At 43.8% G+C, this 14,722-nt stretch overlaps 1 protein-coding gene across 5 annotated transcripts in view; it reads right to left on the reverse strand.

Moving 5' to 3' along the window:
- The window catches only part of inf2 (inverted formin 2), a 13,972-nt gene extending 144 nt beyond the window's left edge, over positions 1-13,828 (reverse strand). The window contains exons 1-23 of one of the 5 annotated variants that reach the window (XM_069152006.1): positions 13,588-13,820; positions 10,197-10,607; positions 9,576-9,691; positions 9,209-9,368; positions 8,417-8,450; positions 8,019-8,160; positions 7,682-7,814; positions 6,827-7,417; positions 5,386-5,531; positions 5,215-5,276; positions 5,023-5,125; positions 4,846-4,931; positions 4,658-4,758; positions 4,479-4,549; positions 4,284-4,391; positions 4,125-4,195; positions 3,896-4,016; positions 3,638-3,802; positions 3,270-3,372; positions 3,016-3,168; positions 1,603-2,460; positions 1,256-1,309; positions 1-543 (exon numbers count right to left, since the gene is read on the reverse strand). The exon at positions 1-543 is cut by the window's left edge and continues 144 nt beyond it. In XM_069152006.1, the coding sequence (XP_069008107.1) occupies positions 1,257-1,309; positions 1,603-2,460; positions 3,016-3,168; positions 3,270-3,372; positions 3,638-3,802; positions 3,896-4,016; positions 4,125-4,195; positions 4,284-4,391; positions 4,479-4,549; positions 4,658-4,758; positions 4,846-4,931; positions 5,023-5,125; positions 5,215-5,276; positions 5,386-5,531; positions 6,827-7,417; positions 7,682-7,814; positions 8,019-8,160; positions 8,417-8,450; positions 9,209-9,368; positions 9,576-9,691; positions 10,197-10,593 (3,774 nt within the window). In that variant the 5' untranslated portion in view covers positions 10,594-10,607; positions 13,588-13,820 and the 3' untranslated portion in view covers positions 1-543; position 1,256. Of the gene's footprint in view, positions 544-1,255; positions 1,310-1,602; positions 2,461-3,015; positions 3,169-3,269; positions 3,373-3,637; positions 3,803-3,895; positions 4,017-4,124; positions 4,196-4,283; positions 4,392-4,478; positions 4,550-4,657; positions 4,759-4,845; positions 4,932-5,022; positions 5,126-5,214; positions 5,277-5,385; positions 5,532-6,826; positions 7,418-7,535; positions 7,815-8,018; positions 8,161-8,412; positions 8,451-9,208; positions 9,369-9,575; positions 9,692-10,196; positions 10,608-13,587 lie in introns of those variants that run through there. The other 4 variants (XM_069152007.1, XM_069152008.1, XM_069152009.1 and 1 more) reach the window with 4 other exon arrangements.
- Between the last annotated feature and the right edge of the window lie 894 nt (positions 13,829-14,722).

The following is a 14,722-nucleotide window of genomic DNA, read 5'->3' on the forward strand; positions in this document are numbered from 1 at the left end:
TATTAAAATATATCTAACATTAAAAGTTACAATCCATTATATTCTGCCCTTCCATATCCTGCTTCAGATCATTTGAATAATATAAGAAATTAAGACATAAGCAGTTTGGTTTTGAAATAAACATCTTGCACCAAACACTGCATCTTTTACTATGGGTGCTGCAAGGTAAACAAAGCTTTTAACATACCACATTCACTGCATATTACAACAATGATACAAACATATAAAGGACATTCAACTTTTTTTGAACAGTTCAACACTCATATACACACATTTTTTTTTTTTTTTTTTACAAAGTGACAGGCGAACGTCCATGCTGTGAAAATCCCAGCCTCCCAGCCTTGGATGTCCTTTCACTTCTTGGTCAGGAAAACCTCTGCAGAAGGAAGTCTTCCACATCCTCTTGAGTAAATATTAATGTAATCCCACAAAAATATATATAAATATATACACACACACACACACTGCAGTCCTTCCAGTTCAGAACTTCTGTATGAAATCAACATTTTCTTTTTCCTCTTGAATTCCTTTTTCTGGTTTCACCTAGGGAAAGAAATACTAAAATGAATTGAGGGAATCAAATATATATAAATAAAATACTTTAATTTCTTATAGTATATTTACAGCTGAATAAAACTGCTGGCTCAAAGGCACTTGGCAGTGAAGCATAAATTCTCATTTGTTTGGTTTGCAAACATAACTACCAGCTTTAAAATCTTCAACGTTTTAAATAAAACATTTTAATGCATTTACATGAAATACAGTTATCTTTCATAAGATTCGGGTCGGTAAAGCACAGTTCACAGAAGCACACGAGACTGATTTAGTGGATTGAACAGTCTCGGTTGCAGATTTAGAGAATGGACAAGAAAATATGGAAGACACAAAAGAGACAGCTTTCATGAAATAACTTGATCCACAATGACTTCACAAACTGAAAGGCTGTTTGAGTTCAAAAACCTAGATTGTCAGACTATTTAACCAGAGTAAAGAGGATTAATTACTGTACATGGTCGTGCTTTTAGGTTTGACGGCCATTAGAATCACTTGAAGACACGACTTCAGCCTGATAACGGCTGAGTTAGTGTGTTAATGAGAGAGCAAGTGTTAAAAGTTGGACAACACAGACAAATGAAATCTAGATTCCAGTTAGACCAACGAATGACGTGTTATTTGGAACAAAGCTCGGACGGTGACGGAGTTCATTAGGAGGATATTCCTGCTTACAGTTTGCCATCCCATCGATTGAACCTACCTCACTGCAACACACAGCCTTTTTTATGTTTAGTGTGTCCTTTCCCACTGTTACCTTGTTTTTCAGAAAGTCAGAACGGAAAACAGAGCATTCAAACACACTGACCACAGATTGAAATCCATTCAGTATTAAATCTGCAAATCAAGTGCTGCACACTGCCTCCATACTCTTTAATAACATGCATGTATCAATGCAAAATACTTATAAACTTATCCTAAAATAGCCCATAAATAAAATGTAAAATATTAAATGCAATAAAAACAAAATAAGCAACCATTTCCCTTTAAGAGAAGTCAAGAGACTAGCTTTCCAAACATGATTTTTATTTAAGTTAATGGGTATATTACCTTGATTATTCTTCTTTTTGTTTCGTTTAAAGAGCCTCTGCTGTTTCTTTGGTTCGGGTTTAAGGGAGGGAGGATCTCCTTCAGACACCGACGGCAGATCTTCTGGTTCCAGTCCATCGGGGACGTCGTACCCTCCGATGCCCTCACCGAGTGCCGTCACATTGCTTTTAGGTGCTGCATGTTTGTAACTCAGGACCTCACCAAGGTCTCGCTCTCTGGCAATAATTAATTCCTTCTTTTGACTCTTCTCTTGTCCTCCACTCTCTGGTAAATGGCTTATTTTATCACTGATTTGACCTTTCTCATCTCTCATTGTATCGCTTTGTGTAACATCAGGGAAAGGTCTTTCCTTGACGTGAACATCAATGCTAATGTCTGCTGGCTCCTCAGGCGTCAGCTTCTCAGGTCCCAGGCTGGACATGCTATCCAACGCAACCTCCATCAGGTCTGAGTCTGACAGGGAGGATGGACTGAGGACACTGGTCTCAGCTGAATCTAATGAAAAGCCATTTGTGGGGAGACTTGTCTGATGTTCCCCTTCAACCTGAGGCCGAGCTCGTGTCATGTCTGCAGTTGATACTGCTGGACTCTCAGGGTGTTGCCCCTCCTGCAGCGACGCAGGTCTTTTTAGGCGTGCCTGCGTCACCGTGGCTTCCTCGCCTCTGCGTGTGCTGGGAGGAACAGCTGATCCGTCTTGCGCTGCAGTCGGCTGAGGAGCTGGTGGAGTCTCTTCTGAAGGGCTGATGAAGCCGTTCACTTCGCCTGTGGTGCCTTGACAGCGCTCTGTCTGAGGTTTGGTGGGAGCGGAAAAGTTGTCTACTTCGACGGCTTCTTCGTCTACAGGCTTCACACTTGATCCTGAAGGAGAGAAGCAGGTTGTATTGATGCTAAAAGGCATGTACACATTTAAAAAGGAGCCGTGTGCAGGATTTAGAGGCATCAACTGGTGAGGTTGTCCTCTTTAAAGCTGGTAGGAGAATCTGTGGCGGCAGCAAAATTTGCAAAAAACGCAAAGGCCCTTTCCAGTGCCCGATTTTGGTTTGTCCGCTTCGGGCTTCTGTAGAGACGCAGTGGAGCAACATGGCACGCTCTATATACGAGGATCCACTTCTTATGTTGGTATGAAGGGCTCATTTGATTTTTTTCTTAGTTTAAGGCGATTAAACACAAATCCTACACACTGCTCCTTAAGACTGTCTTTAAAATTAGGCAATGCTCTGTAGTGAACAATGATGCACAACAACAAAAGACTCTCCAGTTAAAGAAAGAAAGCTTGACAGAGCAAAAGCAATTAAGCAAGCTTAGCAAGATGAAGCACAAATAATCCTACAAGGCAGTTTTGTGGCTTGCAGTTAAGTGGATCAGGAACGGAGCGAGGAACTGCAGATGGAGGCCACAGTCTCTTGTCCTTACCAGGTGGGCAGGTATCCCTACGCATTTCACTAGAAGGGAGGCTTTCCGAATCGCACCTTGGCCGGGTCTTTCTCAGGCTGAAACCTCTCCTGATATCCGCCAGCAGGTGGTCGATGATGCAGCCGTCATTTTGTGGCACGAAGCCTTTCTTTACTGAAAAAAAAAAAAAAAAAAGGGTACAGAGAAACTTTAAAAACACATTCTGCTCAAATTGTCTGATCCAGTGAAAGAACGGAGGGTTGTCCACAACTTACTTATCTTTCCATTCTCTCCTTTCTGTCTCTTGGACTCTTCTTCTGCCAGCTGCTTCTTTCTTTTCTCAGCTTTGGCTGCTTGTTCCTTTCTGGTTTTATTTTCCTGTTGTCATGAAAGAAAGGATGTCACTCACTGCCAAGTACAAAATGTACATGCCAATTTGTCTTTGTATCATTCGGGGGTGAGACTTATGAATATCTTCCAGTTTTTTTTCACAGTGTATTGATACAAATGATCCAAACAAAACACTGCCCCCACACACAGGAGGAGGATTTAACTGTGCAGTGGATTTATGTACACAGCTTACAAATACACAAAATTCTAGAGTAAGACTCATACTGACTACCGTCAAAGTATCCTCCCTGACCTTTAGCGCCTTGATGAAAAGTTCCCGGAAAGTCCTAATGGTTCCGAAGAGCTCTTCGAGCGACAGCTGATTAGCATCTTCACATAAGTAGACAGCCAGTTCACTCCTCTTCTTCTGAATCTCCGTGAATCTTTCGCTTAAAGTTTGACACGCCTCCAGATTTTCCTGCAGCAGAGAGACGGCGAAGCGTTAGCGACGTGGATCCTGCTGCTCAGATATCCATTTCACGTCCGTTTGGAGGAAAGATCACCATCTTACCACAAGAACCTTTGCATATTGTTCCTTCACGTCTTCCATAGAGTTGGAAACCTTCTTGGCTGTCTCGTTCAGTCGTTTCAATAACCCACTGGCTTCTGACTGAACAGAGTCCAGATTAACTCTGAGGACAAAGTAAAAGCTCTCCATTAGGCATCTCTTACAGATCCATTGACCACCAATAAAAAAAAAAGGAAGAACACATTTAATAAGATGTAAAAGATTTCTATACCCTGCTGCTTTTTGACAAATCTCTATATCATCCGGCAACGCCAGCAGCTCCGGGTGGTTCACCTCTGCTTCCTTTGCAAAACAAACCACGGGCAATTAAACGGGCTCATGACTGAGGGGATAAAACAACATGACGGCAGCTATTAGCCGGTTTGTGTACCTCCAGGATGTGATGAAGCAGCGTAATGCGGCTCTTGTTGGCCTTGGTCTCCGTGAGCTTGAGCAGAGAGCTGATCTTGAACCCCTCAGCGTTCCCTGTGTGACTTCCCTGAAAGTAGACCAATGATTAAAAATGTAAGCTCTGTCTGAATGTCAGCTTCAGGAAAACATGAACGAGGCAAAAAGAGGTTCTTACGTAGTTGAGAAAATTTCCCACGTCAAGGATGAGCCGGCAGAAACCGGGCATGAGCGCGCTGGTTCTGAGAGCTGAGAAATGTTAGATTGTGTTCATTTAAATACATCATGCATATGTTGAGCTTCATAGTTAAGAGTGACAACTGAATGCGTGGGAATAAAGATGAAAGGTTAACTTACACTGACAGGCCTCCTCCACCAGCTTGACTTTAGGTCTGAGCATCTCCAACACTGATGAAGTCTCCTCGCACAACAACATGCACTCAATTCTCAACTGATAACTGGAGGGACAAGCAAGAAAGTAAATAAGGGCCAAAGTACGGCAGCATAACGAACAGAAGAAGAACTAACTGGAAGGAGGAAGCTACCCTGGTACGGTGAGGAGGGACGTGTAGAAGCGGTCCACATTCGCCAACTTCTCTTTTTCTCCCTGGAATGTCTTCAAATTTTCAATCTACAGCAAAGGCACAAGACGGCGACTCAGACATGTAATGTCATTCTCCAAACTCCGGAGGTCCCGATGCAGAAGTGTCAGTGGTACCAACCTCATGCTTCTCTGGTAGGAGTTTAAGCAGCTGTTTGAGCACCTCTACGTCAAACCTGGTCCGGTCCCCGTTCTGGATCATGGCTACAAAATCCTCATTTTTGCTGGAAAAGGGAAAAATCCAACTACTGATCAATGAAAATGGGCCAAAATAAATTAAAGCAAACCATCAAAATAACGTGTAATATCTCACCATTTGAACTGCTTTAGAAATATGTTGAGATTCAAGTTTTTCTTTGCATCGATGAATGTAATCTGTAGGAAAATGAGAGGGAGGAGAGGGATATTCATCGTGGTGCTTTGTTTGTGTTTGTTCTGTGGGCTGCAGCTCCGAGGAGCACCGTCGAGTGTTGACCAAGCGCACCTCTTTAGGCTCCTTCTTGACAGGAGCAGCTGCCCCCTTGTCTTTGTGCTCGGTCACTGGGAGACAGAACAGCTGCTCGATACTGCTGTAGTCCGGCTCCCGAGGAGGCGGCTCTTTCCGAACCGAGGCCCACATGGAGTGACCATCTGTGTGCACAGAGGAAGAGAGTTACCCGTCATGAGCTCATGCCGCTCCATTTTGCATCAGCATTGTGCCGAGTAATGCTCCCTCTTCTTTCAAAACTTGGGGGAATCCTCTGCAACATCCACATTAAATAACACACAGTTTTGGACTATTGGACTGTTAAATGCTCAGATAGAAGTGAAATCAAAATCATCGATTGTGAAGTAGTCCCACTGACTGAAACATGACAGAACGGTGTGAATTCCTCATGATCCTCATCCCCAAACTCTGTTTCTAATTGTTGATATTTTAAAAAGGTTCCTTGCAGAATATCAAACAACTAGCTGGTGTATTTGTTCATTTAGTGAACAAATCACTTCACCTGCACTCTTCCCACACAGTGAAAGGATATAAGTTGGAGAAAGTCTGTTAAAGCAACAAGGAAGTTAAAGGTGTGCATTTATGTTCTTTAAGTGTAGCCATGTGAGGAATTAAGCGCAGTGACATTAGCTCAGAGGACAGCGAAAACAGTGCCCTTCATTTAAGTGCATCACTGTGAACTAAACAAATCACACAGAGAGAGGGTATCCGTGTACATCTGCTTACAATACCAAGACCTCAACTGAACTGAGAAATGAATGGATCTTTTCAGGAAGTGACTCGGCTTGTTCCCCAGCCACACAATACTATCAGCTCGAGGGCTGTTCATGCCATTGTTACATAGAAGTTCCCTGCGACGGAGATGATTGAGATTGTCTCCTCTCCTCGAAAAAGCCTCAAAAGACCATTTTATATCTTTTGCAGAAATATTTATTGAGGAGAGTCAGAAGAACAAGTGTTGGTCGACATCCTGCCCTTCAGTCTGAGTTCTCCCTCAGGTCAAGTTAATATTGCCCTCTAGAATCTTCTACATTTCTAGATAAGGAAACCTGGTTAGTTTTAGAAAACCAAACAAAACCAAACTCCTTCGATTGTCGTAACAGACCCTGCAGTTAGAAGTATTTGCCTCCTTCACCCGGTGGCACCTACTTTTTCTCAAGGAACCCAATGATAAAGGAAAATCCAAAGGCCAATGTCTTCACACATGTTCCCCTTCATTTTTCTTCCTATTAACAAAATGTAGAAGGGGCTAAAAGCTGTGAAAACTATTCTTATTGGTTGGTAAAATCAGATTTCAGCCCAACCGTCTTAACTTTTTAGTTTTGGAATAAATCAAAGTGAGACGACACTCTTGAAATTAGATTCCTCTTGGAGACGCTGCCTTCACAAGGTAAATAAAACATTGTCATTTTAATTTAAGCCCGTTTTATCCACTTACCAGTAACAGCCCGAAGTTTCTGCCAGTTGAGCTTCTTCATCCTCAGAGTGGGGCACCGATATGTCTTTGCAGGTGCACTGCACCCCAGGGCCTCGCTGCTCTGAGCCATTATCATGCCTGGGGGAGGAGGTGGTGGAGGTGGCATGCCAGGTAAGGGAGGAGGTGGTGGTGGTCCTGCACCCATTCCTGGTAAGGGTGGTGGAGGTGGTGGGGGAGGCATGCCTGGACCACCCGGCAGTGGTGGCGGCGGCGGTGGTGGAGGCATCCCAGGCAGCGGAGGAGGTGGTGGGGGAACACCAAATCCTCCAGGTAGCGGTGGAGGAGGTGGCGGGGGTGGTGGTGGGCACTGGTTAGAAGGCTGGACTTGGGGCCCAGTCATACTAGGGGGTAGAGGAGGTGGTGGGGGCAGAGGTGGAAGGGCACACAGAGGCTTCAGAGGAGACGCTGTGCTTTTGTCCATCTGATTCACATCTGTCTGGACAGCTTTGTCCACTTTGACCAGCTGCCCGTCCACCTCATGTTGGTCTTCACAGCTTCTCCCTTTGAAAAACAGCAGCCGCTGCATGATCTTCTCACAGGACTCCATCTGAGCTGGAGCGCAAATCCAAACACATATACACACTGATGAAACACTTGAAACAACTTCTTTTACTCCCCTCCCCCCCAAAAAAAAGCTTTCATCTATTCTGTCACCAGCTGCCTCCAATTCATCTCGCTGATGTCTTTTCCTTTTCTTCTATTTTCTATCATCGATCACGTCACTTCAAGTATTATTCTCTGTGCCATTAGTCAGCCATTAGCCTCTCCTGAGTGGCGACCTAAAGTGAATGTGTTGTTGCTGCTGTGCTGACTCACAGTCCTGGGCCAGCAGTATGGCTCTGTTAGTGATGGTCTCCAGAGCCAGCCAGATATCAGGGCGGCCCGGCCCGAGCACCAGCAACGTCTGCAGGATGGACAGCAGCTGGAGAGACGCTGGCGAACTGCTCACCTGCACACATACATCAACACGTTATGCATACAGGAATGAATCATTTTAACACCCCCAAATCTAATAATATAGCAAGATGACAGGTATTTAATTGTGTTGCGGGACATCTGTATTAAAACACACATTCATTAAGTCACCATTTCACTGGACAATCTCAATTCTTAGGATTTCGATGATGAAGTCATTTGAATAGTCTAATCTCACCTTGTTGAAGAGTGTAGTGAAAACTTCCAAGTGATTGCTCATATCAATGCCCCCGTACACTCGCAGCAGCTCTTCCTCATCTTCAGCCATTGCCTCTTCAAAAGCTTCACATTGAATAATCAAGTCTTCATCCTCATGCTCCCTGCACAGCACACAGAACAGATCAATGTGTGGCATGCAAATTGCTCATTATTTAATGCCATTTTCAGTTTTTGACGAGGACCTTTGCTTAAATTACCGTCATTGATGGACATAAATTGCAATCTTCTTTTTCTAAAAGCACCACTTTACTTATTCTGGCCTTTAAAAGTAATTTCTACAATGAATTACAGGGAGTTTATTTTTTTTAAATGAAGAGATTGACAAAATCAAATGTGAACACCAGAAGGATGGCTCACCTTAATTTCGGCAGAATATCAAGCAACTGGAGTCCTGCAAAAAAACAAACAAAAAAAACACCACAAGACAATAAAACAGAACCCAGAGTATAACAACACTCAATTATTAGTTTATACAAAAGTTTATCTTTAAAAGGGGTCACACATTTCTTCACAGTCAAATCTATGTAAGTTTTGGAGAGTTGTCAGGAAGTCACAGGTGAGCAATCACAGAGGAGGAGTGGCCAATCAGATGGCTGATTGGTCCAAGGTGGTGGTTCGGTAACTTAGAAGCTTTTATATTGCTGCAGCTATGGCATATTTGTCAAACTGTCTGTAAGGTGGAGACTGTCAGGCAGCTCAGTGGGTAACACGTGTGCCTCCTGGGTTGAAGTCTGGCTGTCCGCCTACTATCACACCGAGGTGTTTGTTCAGTAAATGATGGAACAGTGCAGACCTCAGAGAAATCAATCTACTCTACAGAATGGATTGTGAGTTTCATTCATTGTAATTTAAACAGTGCATAACTACTTTTTTTTTTTTTTTTTGACTGAAACATTTGATTGTCACTAGTTGTGGTGCAAAATGCATGAGTACACACAATGCTGTGTACACTTAAGGTTTGCTTAGTTCTCAGTCGTTTTGTCAAAGTGAGAATGAGGTCACCTATTCTTAGCCAAACCCAGTGACAGAGATAATTGGAGCCGTGCTCCTGCTGATGGCCTGCTTCTCCCCTTTGCATTCACTTCGTCTCAACAATTTCCAACAGTGCCACCCTGCTCATGATGGGACTGTAGAGAGACTAGAACCCACCGATAAACTCCTTTCTCCTCTTGTCTCTCCGCCTGAGGTCGTCCGTCCCGAAGATGAGAGCGTTGATGACGCTGAGGAGCGTGACCATGTACGGGACGTTATCTGTGGCCTGCAGCTCGTTCATGATCATGCTGAAGCGATACTGCTGTGTCTTCACGCCCTGCAGTGGAAATCAAAGTTGGTTCCAAGAATTAATTGATTACAAGATAAATTCACGTCTGCAAAGCCTGTGCATGCAACCCACCACTAGAGGGCATTGTTGAGGTATTCATTGCGGGATGATGTAAACTCATGTGCAGCAGCAATTTAACCTATATAAAAAAAATTAATACAAAAAAAGGGCTTTTCTACGTATTGATGTACTCACCTTGTAGTGGTCCAGGGCGTCAAGTGCCAGGCGATGACCGTCTATAGAGAACATGCTGAGGGCTGCAAGAAGCTCAAACACCTGCTTCTTCACCATGGTGTTGGAGGTGTCCAAGGCTGTAGGGCATCATGATCACACATCAACACAAGTAGAGTGCTCAAATCTCCCAACAGTTTCTCCTAAATGAAGCCGTGCTCTTTTCCTTTGTCTAGACCCCACGCAGGATGATGGTTTCACTGTCTTCTAGGCAAGGCAACTTGAACTTTGGACTCTAAAGTTGTGGCGATGTGCTGGAGATAAACATGTGTTTGTTTATGTGCTTGAAGGATGGAAAGTCCAATATTCACAACGTCACTTAACATTTTTAAGGATGTCCTAAAGTAACCCTTAATGATTCAAGTCTGAGTAACAGAAGGAAGTCACGAGGCTGAGAATTTCTTTACCATAATATTACAAATGTTATGAAATCAATGCCAACTTGTGTCCTTAAACATGAGATATCTTCATTTAGAATAAATTTAACTGTGAAATATATGGTGAAACACTTATTTTCAAAGCATCTTTTCATGTGACTCAACTGAGACGTAAACACTATATTGAGAAAGGGTATTCATGGTCAACCTTGAGAGAGTTTCCGAATGTATCCCTCGTTCTCAATGATGAAGTGGATCCCCGCTGATGAGTTCATTACGGCGCGGACGCAGCTGACACAGGTGAGCTGCAGGAGGGCATCTGCAATGCGAGAGCACCCCCGCCCGGAGAGGCGGTCCAGGGCCTCCAGGAGGAGATCCAGCCCGCTTAATTCCAGGAACTGGACCATCCATGTCTGGTCGCTGCCCTCTAGGCGCCGCTTCAGCCCAGAGTAGTTGACCACGGTGGGAACTTGCAGCAGTCGGATGCACAGCTCTGGATCGGCACTCTCCAAGTTGGCCTCCTGCTGCGTATCGGAGTCCTGCGAGGAGCCCAGGCTACCCCTGACTGCCGCCCACTTCTTTTTCCCATCTGATTTAACAGACATGATGGCTGGTGGAACTGCAGGGGAAAGAACAGTTTTTAAAATGTGGTGCCGATAAAAAGAGACATTTTTAGCAAATATTATTCAGAGGAAAAATCTGCTTATTTTGGACTGCGTGTAGCGCCTGCTTGCATTGATAGCCAATAATTTTGTCCAGCATACAGCATTATCAGTTCTATCCAAACCAGACGAAGCAGGCCAAAAACAAGGCCTTATCAGACAGGAAAACAGAATGGGAAACGATAGCTCGGCATTTTGTGGCTGAGTAAAAGATATGTCAGCAGTCCAGTCATCAACAGATCCACCAAAAATTCCAACTTAATCCTGCTTGAAAGAGAGTCTCGCTGTCAGCTCATCAAAACTCTGCACCGAGCCAGCGTTGTGTGAACTGTACGAATTGTAATCTACGATATGAATAAATGTATTTTAAAGCTCACTGGAAAAACATGGACATTCAGAAGGCACACTACCGAGAAGCTCATACACAGAAGTGAGTGTGCAGAAACAATATACAAACATATCTGACACTGACATGAATGCACAAGTTGATCCTACAAGTTGATCCTTCCCTTGGAGCACAGTCCCCTCTTTTACCAACCTGTCGGACTCCCGAGATTCTAAAAGCTCTGCTAACTAATATAAGCACATTCCCACACTTGACTAAAGTCAACAGGGTACAGATTCATGCCAAAAAAGGGGAAAAACGTCTCCAAAACTCTGAAAATACTTTCTCAGTTGCAGTATCAGATGGTCCAGTGAGAATGAACAGTGCTTCTTCAGTATCCTGTAGTTTAATTCACACTTGGCACAGATATACAGATCAGACAATGAGGGATGAGCATAAACAAATACAATGCTCGGCAAAGAGGTCCTTGAAAAGAGTCAGGCTGGAAGGAATTACAACTTTCCTGAGTTTATCTCCCCTGACAACATTGAGGCTTTACTTAAGAATCTTTCTTTTTCTGCATGTTAGGGAGCTCAGAAAACTTCACAGTTACAAGCAGCTTGCAAATAGCTTGGATGCCTTTCTCTTTTCAAAAGGAGTTTTGCAGAGAACAGAAGAGGCAACGACTTGTGAAAAATGTGACAAATTGGATTTCAATTCACTCTCAAGGTAAAATTAGGCTTTTCTTTCTCACATTTTTCTGGCAAGGCAGTCGTGCTTCTGACTGCAGCATTTCAGCCCTGCTGCCACGGTGAGCGTGTTACCGTGGCAGCAAGCAGGCAGACAATGGTGGTTTTTTTTTTACAATAGGCCTTCTCAGTACTCTTCAAAGGGCCGTGTTCATCAGCCACAGAAAGGGTGCCATGCTCCCTGCCCCCTCGCAGGCTAATCGCAGTTATGCTCGACAATCTTTAAAAAACACTTTCTGGTTCAGAAGGACATTGTGCTTTCATGTGTTGGGAACAAAAAGTTGCAAATTGACACAATCTGTAATCTGGAGAATTTTCACAGCCATGAACACTTGTGAAGATACACTTGTGGGGTTCATTAAAATGCACAGAGAGCTTTGTGAAATGATGGTACTTCCTGCAACGCCATGATAATGACTATAATAATGACACTTTAAGGGAGTATGTGTGTCTCGTGTCAGATTCTCCCCACATGGCTCAGGAACTTTTCAGAGGGAAGGAAAGGACTTTCCCAGGACAGGAAACTTGGCTCCGGATAAACATTTGACAGCGCAAGTTCCTCTTTGTGAAATTTCAGTTTCATTCTAGAGGATGTTGATTTCACCCCCTCGAAGTCCAAACATCAAAAACCACGAGTAGAAGGAAACTGGCATTTAAATGTTTTTTTTGTGCACTCCTCAAATGCAACTTCCATTTGCCGACCTTGTCTGCCAGAGCTCCCACATGTACCACTAATAGCAGGCTGATTCACTGCACACAGGACCAGCCTACTCATCTGTCCTCTGGTAAAGCCGCCCACACAGCAGCCCACTGCCACTGTAAAGCATCAACACTTTCCAATGTGCAGAAACATCTCCACTAATTTATTTCCTCTGAAACATATGCAAAGCTTATGCATTTATTAATTTTTTTACATTTACTTGTAATGTTCTGCGTACAGTGTGTAAAAGAAAACATGTAAAGGGCAATAATTAGAATGGAACGCCAGCAGAGCCTGTTGAGACATTCTCGGGGTTTTTTCTTTTACGTGTGCTGACATGCCAGATTTAGCAGGAATATCGAGCAAGAGGACTCGTTATGAAATTAGATTTGACCATTTGAAGACCAAAATGTGCCAACATGTGAATCATATGTTGCTTGGGAAATGAGTAATTATAAAAACATTATTGAAGCTTTATCCACATTTGAACATTTTTTAAAAGGAACATCTGGGGCTCATTGAAGTCACATCCTGCCCTCTGTGCTGTTTAAGGGGAGTGACCACATGCCTGTGAGGTCTACAAGCCCATTTTGGAGTTCAAATGTGATATAACTCAGTGCAGCATCGGAAGTTTCCTTTTATTCCGCGACAGTCTGAGGATGCAGTTGTCAGATGTAACAGTCAATACGTCGACAAAAACACGCGTAAAAACCCACATTGTCCGATTAGAGGCTCAAAAGTGGAACCTTCAATTCTAAGTCGTATTTGGCAACAACAACAACAACAACAACAAAAATGTAAACAACCTCCCTTTATTAAATAATGCTTAAAGGAACAGCCGATTGCACCTCCAGGACGGATCAACAAGACTGTGAAACCAGAGCACAATTGTCACTTTGCCAGTCTGCAGTACGCACCGGCCACATACCGAGGACCTGAAATAGCCACATTAACGGTGCATCTCTTACTTTGCGCCCGCAGCAATTTTTTTCCCCACATACCGGAGACATAACGGGACTACAGTCTTCTTCTGTGGCGAGAAGAAGACGGCACAAAAAAAAAAGAAGAAGAAGAAGCAGATGATAAGTGCTGTCGCTGCTATCACGTGTCAGAGCTGGCAGCGCGGTGGCACCATCACCTATCGGCTGAGCATGATGCCTTACCTGCTTTATACCAGGAATACACACGCGTCCTCTGGAGTCGTTCAGATGGAGGAGCGCGCTGCAGCCATCTGGACAACCTTTTCTCTTTTCTTCTTCTTCTCCTGACAAGAGATGAGATCTGGATCCCTGGAGATGTCGACACCGAGTGGCAGGTCGGACCCTGGATGGTATGCGAATGGCACCGCTTCTAAGTCGTTGGGGCTCCTGAGCTTTCACTCACTTGTGAAAGACTAACAGTATCAAAGCAGCAGCACGACTGAGCTGCAATATCCGGTCAATATTTTCAGAATAAAATCCAGAACGCTTCCCTGGAGCTATATTGTACAAGAGTTTGCGCTTGAAATTGCATTTAGTTCTTGCGAAATTGCGAAGAAAGCTGTTTAAAAAAAAAATTGTGGTTACAATACAAATAGCTGCAAAAATATGTAACATTTGTAGTTATAAAAACTGGATCTAGCTTGATGATTTTATTTTGAAGGAAATAAATTCCGGAGTTCCGGTGCTGGTGTGTCTTTCGTTGTGCAACTTAAAGCTGTTGTGATGCTGAGCGCAGCCAGTGGTTGGGCCCTCCTCCTCCTCCAGCACTCCCCATCCCATCAGCTGGACCCCCCCCCCCCCCCCCCAACCCCGCCGGCGGGGGAGAAGAACTTCTGACTCCTGACAGTAGCAACAAGCTGCAGTGATATGCAGCACAATCCGTTACACCTGCACTCTTTAGTTCATCTAATGATTTAATGGCCACACTAGGCTATGATGATATATCAGGGATAAAAGCAGTAGGTTTCCTCTAACAGTTCAACTATTTTGCTGCTATTTGTATGTACTTTCTATTAAGTGGGATGCAGGACTTCAACTTCTTTCTTTGCCGTATCGGTACTTTTGCTTCAGCACAGAATCTGAATACTTCTTCCACCATTGCAGGAAACATTTACTATCAAAACAGCAACAGTGACTTAGACTTTATTTTGTGTTTCACTGTTACAGTTAACATCCCCTCTGCAACTCGCTGCCCAAGATGCTTTAAAGCGTCATCACAGTAAGATGTTTTAGAGAATTGGGCGAGCACTGAGAAATCAGCAGCATCAAGTTACAACGGCAAAGAACACGCAGGATAGCTGCGTTTCCTGCGTGACCC

This window comes from Embiotoca jacksoni, unplaced genomic scaffold (assembly GCF_022577435.1).
Source record: "Embiotoca jacksoni isolate LCO1_2020_lvr unplaced genomic scaffold, fEmbJac1.0.p SCAF_18, whole genome shotgun sequence".
Classification (NCBI taxonomy): Eukaryota; Metazoa; Chordata; class Actinopteri; family Embiotocidae; genus Embiotoca; species Embiotoca jacksoni.